The 15,513-nt window shown below is 42.6% G+C and overlaps 1 protein-coding gene across 1 annotated transcript in view; it reads left to right on the top strand.

The window, feature by feature from the left end:
- Window positions 1–14,994, top strand: part of HSD17B2 (hydroxysteroid 17-beta dehydrogenase 2) — a 342,319-nt gene extending 327,325 nt beyond the window's left edge. The window contains exon 5 of the mRNA XM_086945886.1: window positions 12,358–14,994. Coding sequence (XP_086802012.1) covers window positions 12,358–12,722 — 365 coding nt within the window. The 3' untranslated portion in view covers window positions 12,723–14,994. The remainder of the gene's footprint in view (window positions 1–12,357) is intronic.
- Window positions 14,995–15,513: the final 519 nt, after the last annotated feature.

The raw sequence follows: 15,513 nt of genomic DNA, 5'->3' as shown, positions 1-15,513 counted from the left end.
CCAAGCCTTCCACAGGAACATCATACATCCGCAAATGATCACGCACCGCAATGCGACTATGCTGCGGGATGTCCACGGCTTGTGCCATGCCAGCACAGAAAAGTGAAAACACAAAGAGTACTTTGTAGCACAACTGGGTAGTAATTCAAAGAAACCTTTACAGATAGATTCAAGCTTGAAAAAGACCTATTTCAAAAATAGGTAGGTTTTTCCGACACTGCCGTTTTCCGGAAACGGGAATGAAGGCATTAGGGTTTGAATGTTATACTACTCGAGTGTCATGATATAAGGCCAACCAACGTATGGGCGCCATGTCGCAGGGTTTCCGTTCTCTCACAGAACTGTGCACAGAGACCTAGAACCTGGGTGAGTTAGGGTGACCCACAACTCACCTTTGTTTCAGAAATCCCCTTACCTAGCTAGCTACAGTGTCGCATCGGTAGTAATTACTTCCCAATGACTTAGACAATCCAGAACATGAACTTAGAATACCTCAGGTATCGTGGAACACATGAACACTCTTTCGTTATATTATCATTCCAAACCGAAACTGGGAGGCAATGAAAACACGTGCAAGTTTGAAATGTTTATTTTTCAATGCAGCATTCTCAAACGCAGTATCTTGTATAATATCAATATACATATTATAAAAATCAGAGTCAGCAACATCGTCACTAATCCATAGTAAGCAAAAGGTGATAACATGTTATGATGCAAAATCTATAGAATTCTGTGTCACCTATATTTCGCGCACCCTAATTAGCATATTATATTATATCTAAGAAGGTCTCATCTGGGTTCTTAGCAGGGCGGACCCATACCTCTAATTCTCAGTAGTAGGAGATCACATCAACAGCTACCAGCTCTCAGCATGCTCAGCATCAAGTGTGTTTATTCATTTCCTGTAACTGTATCTTAAACCCACGTAGAGCCAACTATTGGCACAAACATTATTGGTGTTATGACTAACGTGGTGCGAGGATCAGGCCTACAGCAACCTTGTGTTAGGTTATTCTGAGAGTGTGCAGTTCTCAGTGTGCAGACAGTTGTACCAAGTGTACCAAGCACGACTGATATCATTGCAATAACATATTATTCTCAAATAAATCACATCTTTCGTCTAGGTTAAAAGCTGCAATAACAATTAGGTGTCGTGTGCAAAACCGAAGCAGAAAGAAAATATGGCCTTTAAACATTTAATAAGCACATGCTAACTTAACACAATATATTGAAACGTAGTAACCATATGACACCCTCAATTCCTCCTTCTACATAGATAAATCGGGGGAGTAGGGTACAGGCGGTGCCAGTAAAGTAAATGTCTAAACGTACCCTCCGGTGCCATTGGGCTAACACCCAGATCCATTTGAAGTGGAGTTAGAGGGGTACTATTGGGAAGTCCCAAATTTTAAACAAATGTAACGGAATACCAATTAAACAAATGTAACAAAATACCATGACACTGCCTAGGAAGTACTGCTGTACCTTTTGAAATAAAAAAATAATAATAATTATGACAAGCAATAAACAATAATAAACAACAATAAAAAATACTTTTTTATTGTTTGTCATAAATCCTTGTTTTGTCTTGATTTCAAAAGGTACCACCAATGTTCCCTTTAATTTTTTTCCTTTGTGTGCAGCAGTGTAAGGTCTCTGTACACTGCAGCTAAGGCTATGTGCACAAGGAACCCGATCGTGCATGTGGGTGCAACAACAAATATCAGTGCAAATATCACTTCACACTTTTGTATGTTACACTGGTACTAATGAGACAAAATCATTGCAGAGACTGTTACTATGTGTAAAAAAGTCAAAAAAATAGAGCATCAGAAAATGTACCACATTACGCTGCAGCCTTTTTTTGCTGCATAATTTAGTCACCTCTGCAACATAATTTTGTCCTCCATTGCTGCATTATTCCACTGGCCCCAAAGCAGGGTGCACATATTAAAAGTGCTTCTGCATAATGCAGAGAGACCGTTAAGTTTGCAAACATAGTTTGGTGTGAGTGCAAATTCTGCATTACCGATCCCTGGTGAGTTGCACTACTACTGCTGAAACAAGGCCAATGGAGGTACCAATGGGTGAGGCAGACTGGCCTCAAGCGTCCTGTGACCTCAGTGACGTAGTCATTGTCTCTCTAGGGTGTGCTGCTTCGTAGGCCTGGCCGCCAGACTGGAGGTGAACTCAAGTGTGGATTGTGGTGGACAGGCCTTCAAGGTTAACCAACACTTGCCACTGCTTTGGTCCACCTCCTGGTGCTAAGACACCAGGGCTTTTGAGGTGTAGCAGGGCCTCTAAGGTCTAGCATGGGAATGTGCTCCCTCAGCAGAGTGTCCTGGTGGACTGGTCATGAAGGTTGAACCTGGTTCTCCAGTTCCAAATTCAGCAGGTCTGACCATAGTGCCACATCCTCTCCCCACTGAACACCATACTGCCTCACTGAGAGAAACTTGCACTGCCTTCAGCGACAAACCAACTGTTCCCCACTATAAACACCTGGATGCAACTCAATTTAAATTATGCACTAGATAAAAGTAATATGCTGCCTGAAAAATAGTAGTATATATAATCAAAAAGAACTAGTCTAAGTGGACGTGATATGGTGGTCAAAACCTGTATGATTTTGTAATAAAAAGAAAAAGCGTATTTTCTTTTATAAAGCGCTCACCCACCACCCTAGTTGGTGGCACGCTTCATCATCGGGTCCACCCCTTGACAACGAGTATGTCCAGGGTGTTCTACAACACCTGTATTACAGCGGAGCAGGTATGTTACTAAGTGTGCATTGAAAGTGGTGTGAAGGTGAGATTGAAAAACTGTCCAGTGGTCCCATTACCTGAAGGGTTTATTTTAATGCTTAGGCCTCTGGCAGTATTATAAACAAGGCGGTGAATGTGGGTTGAGTGGTAATTAAGAACTCCTGCATCCAACAAACGGTCCACATGTTTCAGCCAGGCCTTGAATATGTACTGGCTTTCCTCAGGACCCTAATAATGTGTAAAGAGTGAGATCTATACAAATTGTTGTGTTAGATCCAAAAATGTGTTGCACCCACTAAGGTGCACTATGTGTAAGAAGGGGGTTCCCTCTCAGAACATACCTGTGAATTAAAATACACAAAACAAGACAGACATACAGAATTTTGCACTTTGAGTATGGGTGATGTAATCACGTACATGACAGTTAGGCCGTAGTGTCCGTGTGATATACGGAAAAAAATGGTAGTGGAATGCCGACGTGGCGATGAAACGTGGTAGATACCGATATATGCACTACTGTGTATATAGTTGTATATATCGGAAGTAAAGAAAGTTGACAATGTTAGAAAATCATTCTCACACTTAGCAGAGAACGCCCTATGATATTCCGGCATGGTAGCCGTTGTGAACGCTGAAAAGGAAGGTCTTACCCTCAGTAGTAGTGGAAGATCGGTTCCCTGTGTCCAACTTACTACATCACAGCTCAGGACCCTTTCGAAGACCTAGTAGGCAGTGTCGGATATTCGTGGATGTGTGACCCGTGTCTGTCAGGCTCTTAGGTACACCCCACGGCCGGCCGGAAAAACAGGTGTTCCCCATTGCTGGATGATACAAGTACTGCATGGAAGGCCCGTATGGAATGCCTAATGTGTGTTTTCCTAGTCAATTGTGGAATTCATTAGAAGAAGACCCATGAGGAAATATGGGGACGCTTTGGAGCAAAGATAGCGGTAGAAAGAAAAATGGAAAAATAACCGCAATTTAAAGGTCAAGGAGTGTGAACCATCGGTGGTTCCAAGTTCATATTGAAAAAAGCGTAAGGATGCTCATAAGGAAGCGCTATGCATGGGATTTTAAGGTACATTTAAGCGATTCAAGGGTCTGAGAGGGCAGCCATTCATGTAGTGAATCAGGAGTCAAGGCTGTGCAAGGAATGGAGTTATACAATCCGTGGAGCTGAATGGATAAGCAATAAATCCACTGTAGCTCCTTGTTAAGTAAGAACTTGTCATTGTTCATGTTGTCATGTTCAAATTGTTCAATCACTGTCCATGACATGTCGTTTGTTGTGTGCCCTTGTTGCAGATAGTGGTCTGAGAGGCGAGTAATGTTTTTCTTACATTGTATTGTGCATAGATGTTCGACTATTCTGGTCCTGACCTTGCGTGTTGTCATGCTTACATAGCGTAGGCCGCATGGACACTCAATTAAGTAGACAACATTGGTGGAATTTCAGTTTGTATGCTGTAACTGTTTCCAGGATTTTCCAGGTTCCAGGTCTAGTGTCTTAGATGGGCGTGTCAGATGGCACACACTGCAGCTGTTGCATGGATAGTGTCCAGTGGCTTTGGGGAGGCCCCATGTGTTCAGGATTGTGTTGGTGGTCGATCTGTGGGGTGCTCTGGGCCGTGAGGACACATCGATCCTTAAGGCTGCTTGCTCGTTTATGGGCAAAGAGGGGTTGTTCCCACTTTCTTGTGCCTGAGTTCAGGATGCGGCAGTTTTTGCGGATGATATTTGACACTTTGTTGGAGGCCTCATTATAAGTGGTAACACAGGTCATGGGTGGACACGGAGTTTCCTGCGTGGTATTTTCCAGAAGGGCTTCACAATTTTGGTTGCGAGCTCGTTTTTTGGTCTTTTGGATGATCTTTCGTGGGTAACCACGGTCATGTAGTTTGGAAACTAGTGTTGCTGACTGTTTATGGTAGTCCTCAATTTGGCTACAGTTTCTGCATATTCGCATAAATTGTCCGAAAGGAAGGTTTTCCCTAAGGGCTCGAGGGTGGAAACTATCAAAGTGAAGGAAGGAGTTCCTAGCTGTCAGTTTGTAGTAAGTTGTGGTTTTCAAGGTACCTGCCTCTGCTGTTATGTTTAGATCCAGGAATTCCAGGCTGGTGGAGCTGGATGTGCTTGTGAATCGTAGGTAAGGGTCCCTTTCATTTAACCACAATAGGAAAGATGTCAAGGATGCTGGGGTATCTGACCAGATCATAAAGATGTTGTCGATGTAGCGACGCCATATTTTGATTCTGGAAGTATGTGGGTTAGTTGGTGTGGATATGTGTGTCCGTTCAAAGTGTTGGACATAGTGTCCTGTCACGCTGGGGGCAAAAACACTCCCCATAGATGTCCCATTGGTCTGGAGGTAGGACTCGCCATCGTATTCGAAATAATTGTCCTTCAGGGCGAGTGTGGCACATTTGAGAATGAATTCTCTTGGGGTGTGGTATGTCCAGGGTGTATCCATAAGTATGTAATGGAGGACTTGCAAGGTGGCAGCCTGCAGGAAACTAGTATAGATGCTCTCAGCAGTTGGGAGGTGGGGTCAAATCTCAGGTCTTTGATGATGTTCAAGGAGGTGTTTAGCATCTTTAATGTATGTTGGTGTCTTCTGTACCAGGAGATTGTCGTCCTGGTTGGGGTCTTGCTTTTTTGTGCATTTTTGGCACTGTGTAAAAAAAAGGAACTTTTGCATGTTTAGTACACAGATAATCTGCCTCCTGTTTGGAAATGTGTTGTGCCTCTTCTGCTTGTTCCACTAGGGCTTTGATGGTTGCTTGCAGGGTCTTGGTTGGGTCTGTGTTGAGGCGTCTTGTAGTTCTTCAAGTCAATCAGTAACCTGCAACATTTATTGTCATAGTCTGTTCTATTATGTAAGACGATGGCTCCGCCTTTGCCTGCCGGTTTTGTGATGAGTGTGGGGTTATCCCATAGTTTCCGGATGACCTCTCTGTCTACTTTGGAACGGTTATTGAAGGTTTCTGTTTTGTTCATTTTTTCTATTTCATGATAGACAGCTTGTTCAAATGTTGTGATTTCCACTGGGATGCTGGCGGGTGGGGGTATGAAAGTAGATTTGAGTTTCAAACCAGTTTCATTGATGATGATGTTAGTATTATCATTGATGGTCTGTTGTTTCTCAAAATAAGCTATATATATTGTGCTATTAATAGTGGGATAGTGTGGATAAGCAAGATTTTGAAATGGGAAATAATATAATTCATTGATGTAATAGAAATATTATGTGTTTAGAGGAGTTCTGACAAATCTTGGGCCAGTGCCACTGCACCTGCTGTACCATTCAAATAATGCCTCTGGTGCCTGCAAGATAACCACATTTGTGACTGCCTGTTTAGTAGTAAAATAAAGCAATATTTGGTGTTTAGAGGAGAAGGTTTGACCCTGTGCCACTGCACCTGCTGCACCATTCAAATCAAGACCCTATTGCCTGTAACGTAACTGCACTTGTGACTGCCTGCTTAGTAGTAAAATATTGCAATTGTAGACGTTTAGAGGGGTACATAGATCTTTGGGCCCTGGTGGCACTGCACCTGCTGCACCATTGAAATCATGACCCTAGTGCATGCAAGGTAACTACACTTGTGTCTGCTTATTTAGTGGTTAAATATAGCAATATTTGGTATTCTGACAACTTTTGGCCCCAGTGCCAGTGCACCTCCAGCACCATCGAAATCATGGCCCTCGTGCCTGCTAGATAACTGCACTTGTGACTCCATGTTCAGTAGTAAAGTTTAGCAATATTCTGCTTTTAGTAGGATCTCTAGAACTTTTGGCCCCAGTGCCACTGCACCTGCTGCACCTTTCACACCAAACCCTATTTAATTGCAAGGTAACTGCAATACTGACTGCCTTTTTATTAGTTAAATATAGCAATATTAGGTGTTTGGAGGAGGTCATGACAAATTTGGGGCCTGGTGCCACTGCATCTGAAGCACCATTCAAATTATGACCCTGTTGTCTGCAAGGTAACTGTACTTGTAACTCCCTGTTCAGTAGTAAAATATAGCAATATTAGGTGTTTAGTGGGATGCCTACAGCTTTTGGTCCTGGTGCTACTGCACCTGCTGCACTATTGAAATCATGACCCTAGTGCTTGCTCGATAACTGCACTTATGACTGCCTGTTTAGTTGTAAAATATAGCAATATGTGGTGTTTAGTGGAGTTATGACCACGGTTGGCCCGTGCCACTGCACCTGCTGCACCATTAATATAAAGCTCATTTCAATTGCAAGGTATCTGCAATTGTGACCACCAGTTTAGTAGTAAAATATGGCAATACTATGTGTTTAAAGTTCTGAAACCTTTCGGGGCTGGTGCTACTGCACCTGCTGCATCATTCAAATCATGACCCTGCTGTCTGCAAGGTAACTGCACTTGTGGCTGCCTATTTAGTATTAAAATATAGCATAGCTCTTGTATATTATCTTTATCTTTTGCCACTTTATCTCACCCTAGCACGAGGACACGCCGAGATGACGTAACCATGCGCTTTATAAATTTCTTTAATATTATTTATTATTATTTTACATGCAATGTTGATTACAACATTTAGACTTTGATCATAATGACCAAATACATTATGTTGAAAAAATCAATCCAATAATGCCTACCAAGTGCAAAGAAAGGTACTGAGGAATGAATGGGAAATAAAATAAATGTCTTAATGTTCAAGCATCTGTTTTGCACAACTAAGTAATAAAATGCAAGCATTCCAGCAGCTGTCTGCTTTTTCCATGGGACAAGATCTTGTCTTGACAGTGAATGGCACTTAACCAGTGTGAACAGCTTTAGTAGAAGTACCATAAATGTGTATATCCAGGGGAAGTTAACAAAAAAATGAGTTCAACACAAAAGCGAATGCACACAGTAATTTGGTCACTGGAAGTGCTAAGAGTCCCCTTTTAAGCTTTATTAAACACAAGAGATTTCACAAGCACAGCACAAGCACTGTGCAGGCGATATCTAAAAAGGGCAGGTTAAGACCCCAAAATTGTTATCTGCCAAGCAGACAGATAGGCTATGTGAGAAGAGGAAGCTCTGCAAGACTTCTGCCTGTGTTCAGAACTAGGGGCAAAGGCCTGCCAGCCTTACTGCTGGGAGAGGGGACATTACCTTGGAAGACCAAGATCACCTGCCCCACAGCCTTGAGCACCAGCGTCTGCCTGCATGCCAAGACCAGTGTGTCCTGTGAGGAAGAGGAAGGCGTTGGAGGGAGATGAGACTCAAAAAACGATCCTGTGAAGGCATTTACACTAGAGTCTACTCCTGATTCACCAAGTACCTTAGCACCCTTGTATGCCAGGAGGGGCTGCCGGTACCTATGTTGCCAAGACATTGGGCTGTCGCTCGAGGGAAGGACTGAGGCTGTGTTTGGTGGGTTGAGCATGCACAGTGAGAGAGCTGCCCCTGACTGACCCCCGAGGACTGCAGAGAACGCTGTGGATGACACCACACCCCTGCTGGGCTCCTGTTGGGAGCTGACGAACGGATTCCCTTCCCCCCTCACTGGAAAGTCAGACTTACCATGTCTTCATGAGATGGGAGCTGCTCAAACACTGGAGATGCTGGGTGCGCCACTCAAAAGGGAGAGCCTCTGCCACTAGGTGCTGCTGTGTGCGCCGCAAGCAGCCCGACTTCTCCGAGAATAAACAGAACTTGTGCAGGCCCGCACTGAGGACACCACTGCAATGCTGAACATTCCTGTCTTGCAAGAGAAGGTAAGATGTGAACTGGGCCTGTTGGGCTCAGTGGGACTCAATACTACAGGTGCTACAGCAACATTGACATATTTGACTAATTCCTGAAGCGTCAAAGGAAACTCTTGACTATAGCCCATTATAGAGCATTCCTTGGATGCGGCCACCAGTGAATGGGGAATAACCCTGAACACGTTGCAAGGAAGAGGTTAGGACTGGGATCTGCCTGACAACTACTAGAGACCTGACCTCAAGGGGATTGTGTTATTGCTTGTGCATATCAATATTCCTTTGTATATAGTTATAAATAAAATACTTCTTTTACTTATAAAACAAGTATTTGACTGGGCATTGATGTATTGTTTGTACTGTTTGCACTATGAGTTATGAGTTATGTTTACTCTCTTGTATCTTCACTTCCCCCATGATGGAGCCTTTGATTGCTAGTCCACAGCTACCACTGAGAGAAAAGTGCAGAAGGGGTACTTGATCAAGTTTCTCAGGATCCATAGTAGGTCGGGCCCTGGGACAGCAGGAGTAAAAGATCTCAACCACCATGGTTGGGCCCAGTAGATCTTGTGTACCCAGGACGCTCCGAAAGGGATTCTGACACAGATCATCAGACTGTCAGCAGGAGCAATTGTGTCTTACTAGGTCTTAAGACTCATTGCACCTTACACATACCTCAGTCACCATACGTAGGTAACTCCTGGACCACAATCCAGTCCATGTGGCCATTTGATTCGTCCATGTGTCCTTATCAACTGTTGTCCTAATGAGAACTCAATACTACAGATATGTTCAAAACACTGTCAACACCATTGCACACAACTCAATTGACTTGAATAAACTGCTTTGGCAACAGACTATAGTTGTGTGTTAAACGAAACACATTTTGAAAAATATGTCTATGTACAGCACCAGCATTGTCTCACTTCAATATGTTTTTTTCACTGGTACACATTGCACGTATGTCTTTTTATTTGTCCATTTGAATTTGTGTATAGCTCAATGAGCACTTTTTGCAACTGCTGTTGGTTCTTGTTCACTAATCCTTTGTCCATATTAAAAACACTTATGAGTCTAGTGATACTGTTATGAGACAGTAATAATGTTCATTATATTTAGAGCATACATTGATATTTTTTCTTTGCCAAAATTATGAAAATTAGTTTCAAGTAAACCATTATTAATTTACATATTAGAGTAATGATGGCTGCTAGCCAAGGCAAGTGTTTTAGGTCTGTTTGGGAAGGGAATGTCCCCTGCAAAGTATACAGGTATGTTCCTGTGACTTCAGTGTCAAACTGCATGTCTTTATGGTGCACTGACTTTTAAACAGCCACTTGTGTTAGGGAAATCTCACTGTAAGTGCAGAGGTCTAAGCCTCTTTTGGCTTTGCAAGGTCCTGGAAGTGTCCTATGACCTGGACGGACGCACCAAGCGCGCCCTCATTAACAACAGAGGACCACTGTCCCTGTCATAAAGCAGTGGTGGCAGCATACCATGCTTCAAGACTATATTGCGAACATACATTTTTATCAGTAGCACTGAGAGTGTGGCCTACAAGCTTCTCTTTTATAACATTCCACTCATTGTGAGAAGTCTCAGAACCTTCAGCTGACACCCTGTGCATGTGTGTAGTGTGCTTGTAGTACATGTGCTGTATCAGAACTCTGCAGGTGAGTGAGTCTGAATATTGAAGCAAAAGTGGCCCATTTAGGATGCCCCTAGTTTGGCTACAGACAGCTTTCCCGCACAGAGTAAGTGCATTGCCTGCATCCAGGGTAGGCATTCCATGAAGGTCCTTGTCAGAAATGGTCTGCTGATTAGTTTCTGCTATTTGGGTGCTGGTAGGGGTGAGGGTGGGACTGCAGTTTCCATTGCGCAGCATGACGAGGTTTCTGGGTCAGGTCTGTCCTTTTGTCTATCCCTGACAACAGCATCAGAGTGACTGACACACAGAGGCAGAAACCTCACGTTATGGTTCCCATTTTGGGGGGGTTGTTGAAAGACAGTGCCAGTGCTACCTACTGTGAGAAGCATCACTATACAAACAGGCTGTGTCTGGAGGGCAACCTGAAAAGGAATCTTGAAAAGAGAGTTACCTTAAACCTATCTTGAGGTTTGAGGCTGTGAACCCATTTCGCCTTATGGTATGTGTGTATGAGAGGGGACCCAAGGTCTTTCACGGCGAAGGAAAGGGGTGCTCCATTGAGTATTTGAAGGACTTCTGGGTTGCTAGAGCTGGTTTCTACTTGACAGCCAGTCTCCTCAAGGTGAGGGGACATCATCTGAAATTTGCACTTTCTGCTAGAGGAGCTGAGGGCCTACCCAATGCCAAGAAGCCTGCCTGCCTGAGGAAGTAGGAGAAGAGACTGTTTAGGAGGAGAACCTTAGAGGGTTCCTGGACGGATGGACAACCATATAAAACTGCCTGCCTGAGTGAAGCCAGAAGCAACCCATTTTGTTGAGGTTAACCCTGTCTTTTAAAAAGCTCCTGGTGGGAACCACAAAAAACCTACATGAATGCAACAGTTTAGTGGTGATTGCAAGTGCCTTGGGGATAGTGTCGACCCTGTGGGGGTTGCAACTGCTTTGGTGATGGTTGCCTATACCTGACTTGAGGTTGGCAAACATCCGAAGTGGACTGCATCCATTTCACCGGCGAGGCAGAACTACAGCAACTGGACCTGCACATGCACTCTAGGGCAGCAGGATGGTGTTGATTGAACCAAAGTGGTCACATGAGAAGAGATGAAGGCTGTGTCCAGCCTTTTTGGTGTCTTCAGATTACTGCATCCAACTACCATGGGACTCCTCATGCGGCAGGGTGGTAGGAAGACTAAGGCGTCAGAGCCACCCTAGTCGAGCAGAAGAGATTCCAAGACTGCTTCCTACATGCTACGCCCACCAGGGATAAGATCATATGATAGGTATGAATCGAATGCGCCTTTGACTTGAGGGGCCACAGACTCTGCCTTCTGAGCCTGATTCATGCTTCCTCCATAACTTAGGTGAAAAGGTTATCAAAGATCACTTGGGGAAAGGAAAGATTCCACATGGAGGAGTGCCCAGTGGGTGTAGTGCCGCAAGGGATATTCGTGATCAGGATCACTGCTGTGTATGCTGGATGAACTGTGTAGTATTTAGTACTACTGTAAGATTAAAAAGTACGTTCTTTTTGAAAAAGACAAGCACTTGGCTGGACATAGAATTTATTGTCTCTTGGTTGATTTTTGAGTTCTGAGCTTTTGCCCTTCACACTACCTCCCTGAGAATCCTGTGAGCTCGCCCTCACTACTCTGAGTTAAGTGTGGAAAGGGTTTGCAGAGTCGCGCTAGGACAGACCCCGGGACACCAGTGGCAAACAACCTCAACCACCACTATTGTTTCCCTGTATGCTCTGGTCCCCCTTCCACTGAATGGAGGCTGACAAAGGCTATTGCTACTCCATTGCTATCATTGGAGCTACCAACATTTTAGCATATCTTAAGCACTAGATTACAACAGCATGCTCACACCTTTCACATACTTTAGCTTTTTGAAGTATTTTCTTTATAGCCTGCAAATGTCTTCCCTTATTTTTAAAAACTATATTTCTTCACAAATGCAATAAAAACAAATGTTACCTAAAGCTGCTGTGCAATAAATCACTTGTCAAGGTTTATTTCTTGATGAGATCACTGAAGCTCCTTGATTCGATAAATGTTACCTTTTGAAGGTCAGATGGGAGCAGAAAATCCTGTATCTCTTGATGGATTCAATGCACCATATTTTGTGACAGAAATTGAATCAAAGAGAACGTTTTTTTGACCTTTGGCTCCATGTTTCTATCTTCTGACTCTTGCACTGCTATTTTATATTTTAGGTATTTGTGGGCCGCAAGAGAACTGGTCTGACCAAGATGAGAATATTCTGTGCAACCTTGCAGATGACGTGAAGGAGGACTACGGAGAGGACCGCATTAGAACGATGAAGGAGTGCTACAAGCACATGTTGAGTGATTCTTCTCCCGATCTCTCTCCTTTCCTCCATGATGCAACTCATGCACTTCTAGCCAAGAAGCCACACCTCACTTACACACCTGGGAGTTTTGCATACATAATACCATGTATTTATCGCTACTTTCCTGTTTGGGTGTATGATGGCCTTGCCAGGAAGCTTTTTGACGGCTACAATATATCACCAAGAGCCTTACGGCCAATTCTGACCTCTAACAAAAAACACAAATAGACACAATGTACATTCTTTCCTTCACCGCTGCACCTTACGTATTGGGAGTGACCTGCAGATGATACCAGCAGCATTTGCAAAAAAAATCCAAAAAACACACAGACCTCATTGACATTCACTTTTATCAATATAATTTTTAGTCATACAGTTTTAATATGAATTGAAAAACACTGGTGCTAAACGCAAGCGAAAGCTTTGTTTGCTTGTTTAGCAGTCTACGTACGACTTTGCTAGTTGGCTGACACTACCTATGGACATGAAGAAGGCGTAGTAGCTGCTACCAATGGCCTTCTCTTTACTGCATTGCTCTTGCTTACTATGGCCTGAAGTCATAAAAAATCAGCATTTGTGAATTACATGACCGGCTGTACTTGATAGGAGCATTTCTACCTCTCCAGTTCCTGTGGGTGCTTTTACCTCACTACAATGATTATATGTCAGATTAGAAGTGTTTCATGCACACTTTTCCTACTTAGGATAGTGCCTGAAACTTTAGACAATTATAGAGCCTTTGTTCGGCTCACCAAATGAGGAGTTCTACCTCTTGCTTCTAGATTACCCCAAGTTGCTGCAATTGTAGTGTTGGCCTTGTCTGAGATAGAGCATTGGTTCTTCAACTGCAAATTTTATAGCAGTCCAAAAGAACAATCTATAACCCTTAAATGAACTTGCCTGCTACAATCTGTGAGCATGATAGGAGAAACAATGCTATCGTACTGTGATCTGACAGTCGTTAACGTGTGACATTGCCTTATAAAATGGCCGTAGCGAGTATCAAAATATTTCAGATACATGAAATCTCAACGGGGGCACATACTTTGCTGGATCTAGTGAGTGACAGACACCTGGGGCTGAATCAGAGCCATCTCTTTTACAAAAGTGTTACCACAGGTAGATCTGAAAAAATCCTTTTAATTCTGAACTGCAAATATTTGCAGGTATCTTCAGGGAGCTTCGGGTTGGCTCTTAAATATGTGCAGGTAAACATGAGCTCTTGGTGTGTCAGAGCCCCTCAACCCCCCACAAAAAGATTTGCCATTTTAACTTTAGGCTGTGTAGCTTTTTTATTTAATTCTGAACACTTCTAAAATATAGCACAATGATGTGTTCTGAACATCACAGCTATCAGTCTTTCTTCTGTGTAAGCAAGGAACAAAGTCTACCTTATCCGTATACTATAGACATAGCCTCGCTCATCGGGACCTGCCACCCCCTGAGGGGGTTCTAAAATATTAGAAGTATTTGCTTTGGATATGCCTGTGAGGACTGATCCTCCTGGCAGACTAAAGGAAAAAAAATCAAATTGAAGAAAGGGCCGCAATGAGTTCCATCCCAAAACTCCAAATTACATGATGAATATGGATGCTTCCAAGGAATCCTGAATACCTCAAAGTAGCATAGAGAACTTTCTGTCTTGTCTTTATTACTCATGAGTTCTCTTCCCTGCCAAACTCTGAGGATCTTGATGAGCGAGCACATTTTGAAGTTGTATTTATCTACTTACTTTTAGAGTATATTTCAGCATAGACTTTTAATTAACCTCACTTTTTCCTGACCTGAAATCAGACATTGAAAAATGCAAACATGAGGCACTTAAATCTAGCAGCAGCATATTCAGAAGAGAGTTAGGAGCACTGATACCTCTTTGGTTTTAAAAATTCACAGGTACTCGAAAAAAACTGACCTATTTCCAAAGTGTCTGTCCACTACTGAACCTCTAACTCTCAAGACAGTAAATGATAAAGCTTTAATTTGTTCAATACCGCAATCTTTTAATATGGCTAACTGTTTTACGCTGCATTCTTGAAACCTTTCCCCCAAGTTATGAAAGTAATGTTTAATTTTTAGGCTCACGCATTCCTTTAATGGTCTTCCTGGAAAGTGGAAAATTAATGTACAACTATGTCAAGAAGACTTTTAAGTGCGGCAAATTGGGATCATGTGTGGGATGGGATTTCTGATCTTTTTTCTATAAATAATTTATGAAAAACGTTTTTATGAGTAATAAAGTGAGAAACATGATTTGCATCCTTTAGATTAGAATACATCTTGCTACATTTTTCACTTTGTAATCTGCTGCCAATTTTTAAGGTCAAAGACTATTCTAATATTGTTTTTCATACGGGTATTCTTGTGAATCATGACACGGGTTTTATGTGAAATATAATGTGAAATGTAACATAATAAAATGAAAACTATTTTAGATAAATCTTTAAATTACTCTGTCACACTAATATCAATAAAACATATGGAGCATGGTAAAGACCAGAAACCTCTCTATAGCTTTTAAATGTGCAAACTACGTGCTCGTTGCAAACTGATGTGTTGGTATTTTATGCTCTTCATTCAAAAGAGAAAATTCTCCCATACTCCTCTGTGGCTCTAGCAGAAAACTCAACAGAATATTTCAAGATTTGCATGACTTTGTTGCTCTGTCTGGTTCTAGAACAGGCTTCAATCTCTTGATGATCCACACCACAAATGGTGCATAGATAGAACGTATGTGTTTTGCACAATTTTAAGGTCAAAACACTTTGAGCCAGATGTATCAAAGGGTTTTGCCCATTCTGTGTCTATGGGGAAATGTGTTGATACATATGGCCCTTTATCTTGAGCCAGAGAAAGAACAGAAAAGTTCTATTTGAAAGGAGACAGCTGTATGTTGAAAGATGATTGCTTGATTGACTCCTCTCTGGACCAACCTCTACCACTGATGTTCAACATTGTTCACCTACAAGGAGTATAAGACTGCCCCAGTTTCATCAGAACATGTTTTGGTAAATGCAGCACA

Source organism: Lissotriton vulgaris, chromosome 12, assembly GCF_964263255.1.
Source record: "Lissotriton vulgaris chromosome 12, aLisVul1.2, whole genome shotgun sequence".
In the NCBI taxonomy this organism is placed as follows: Eukaryota; Metazoa; Chordata; class Amphibia; order Caudata; family Salamandridae; genus Lissotriton; species Lissotriton vulgaris.
Note: the sequence above shows the minus strand (reverse complement) of the source record. Positions and strands in the feature narration are given on the sequence as shown.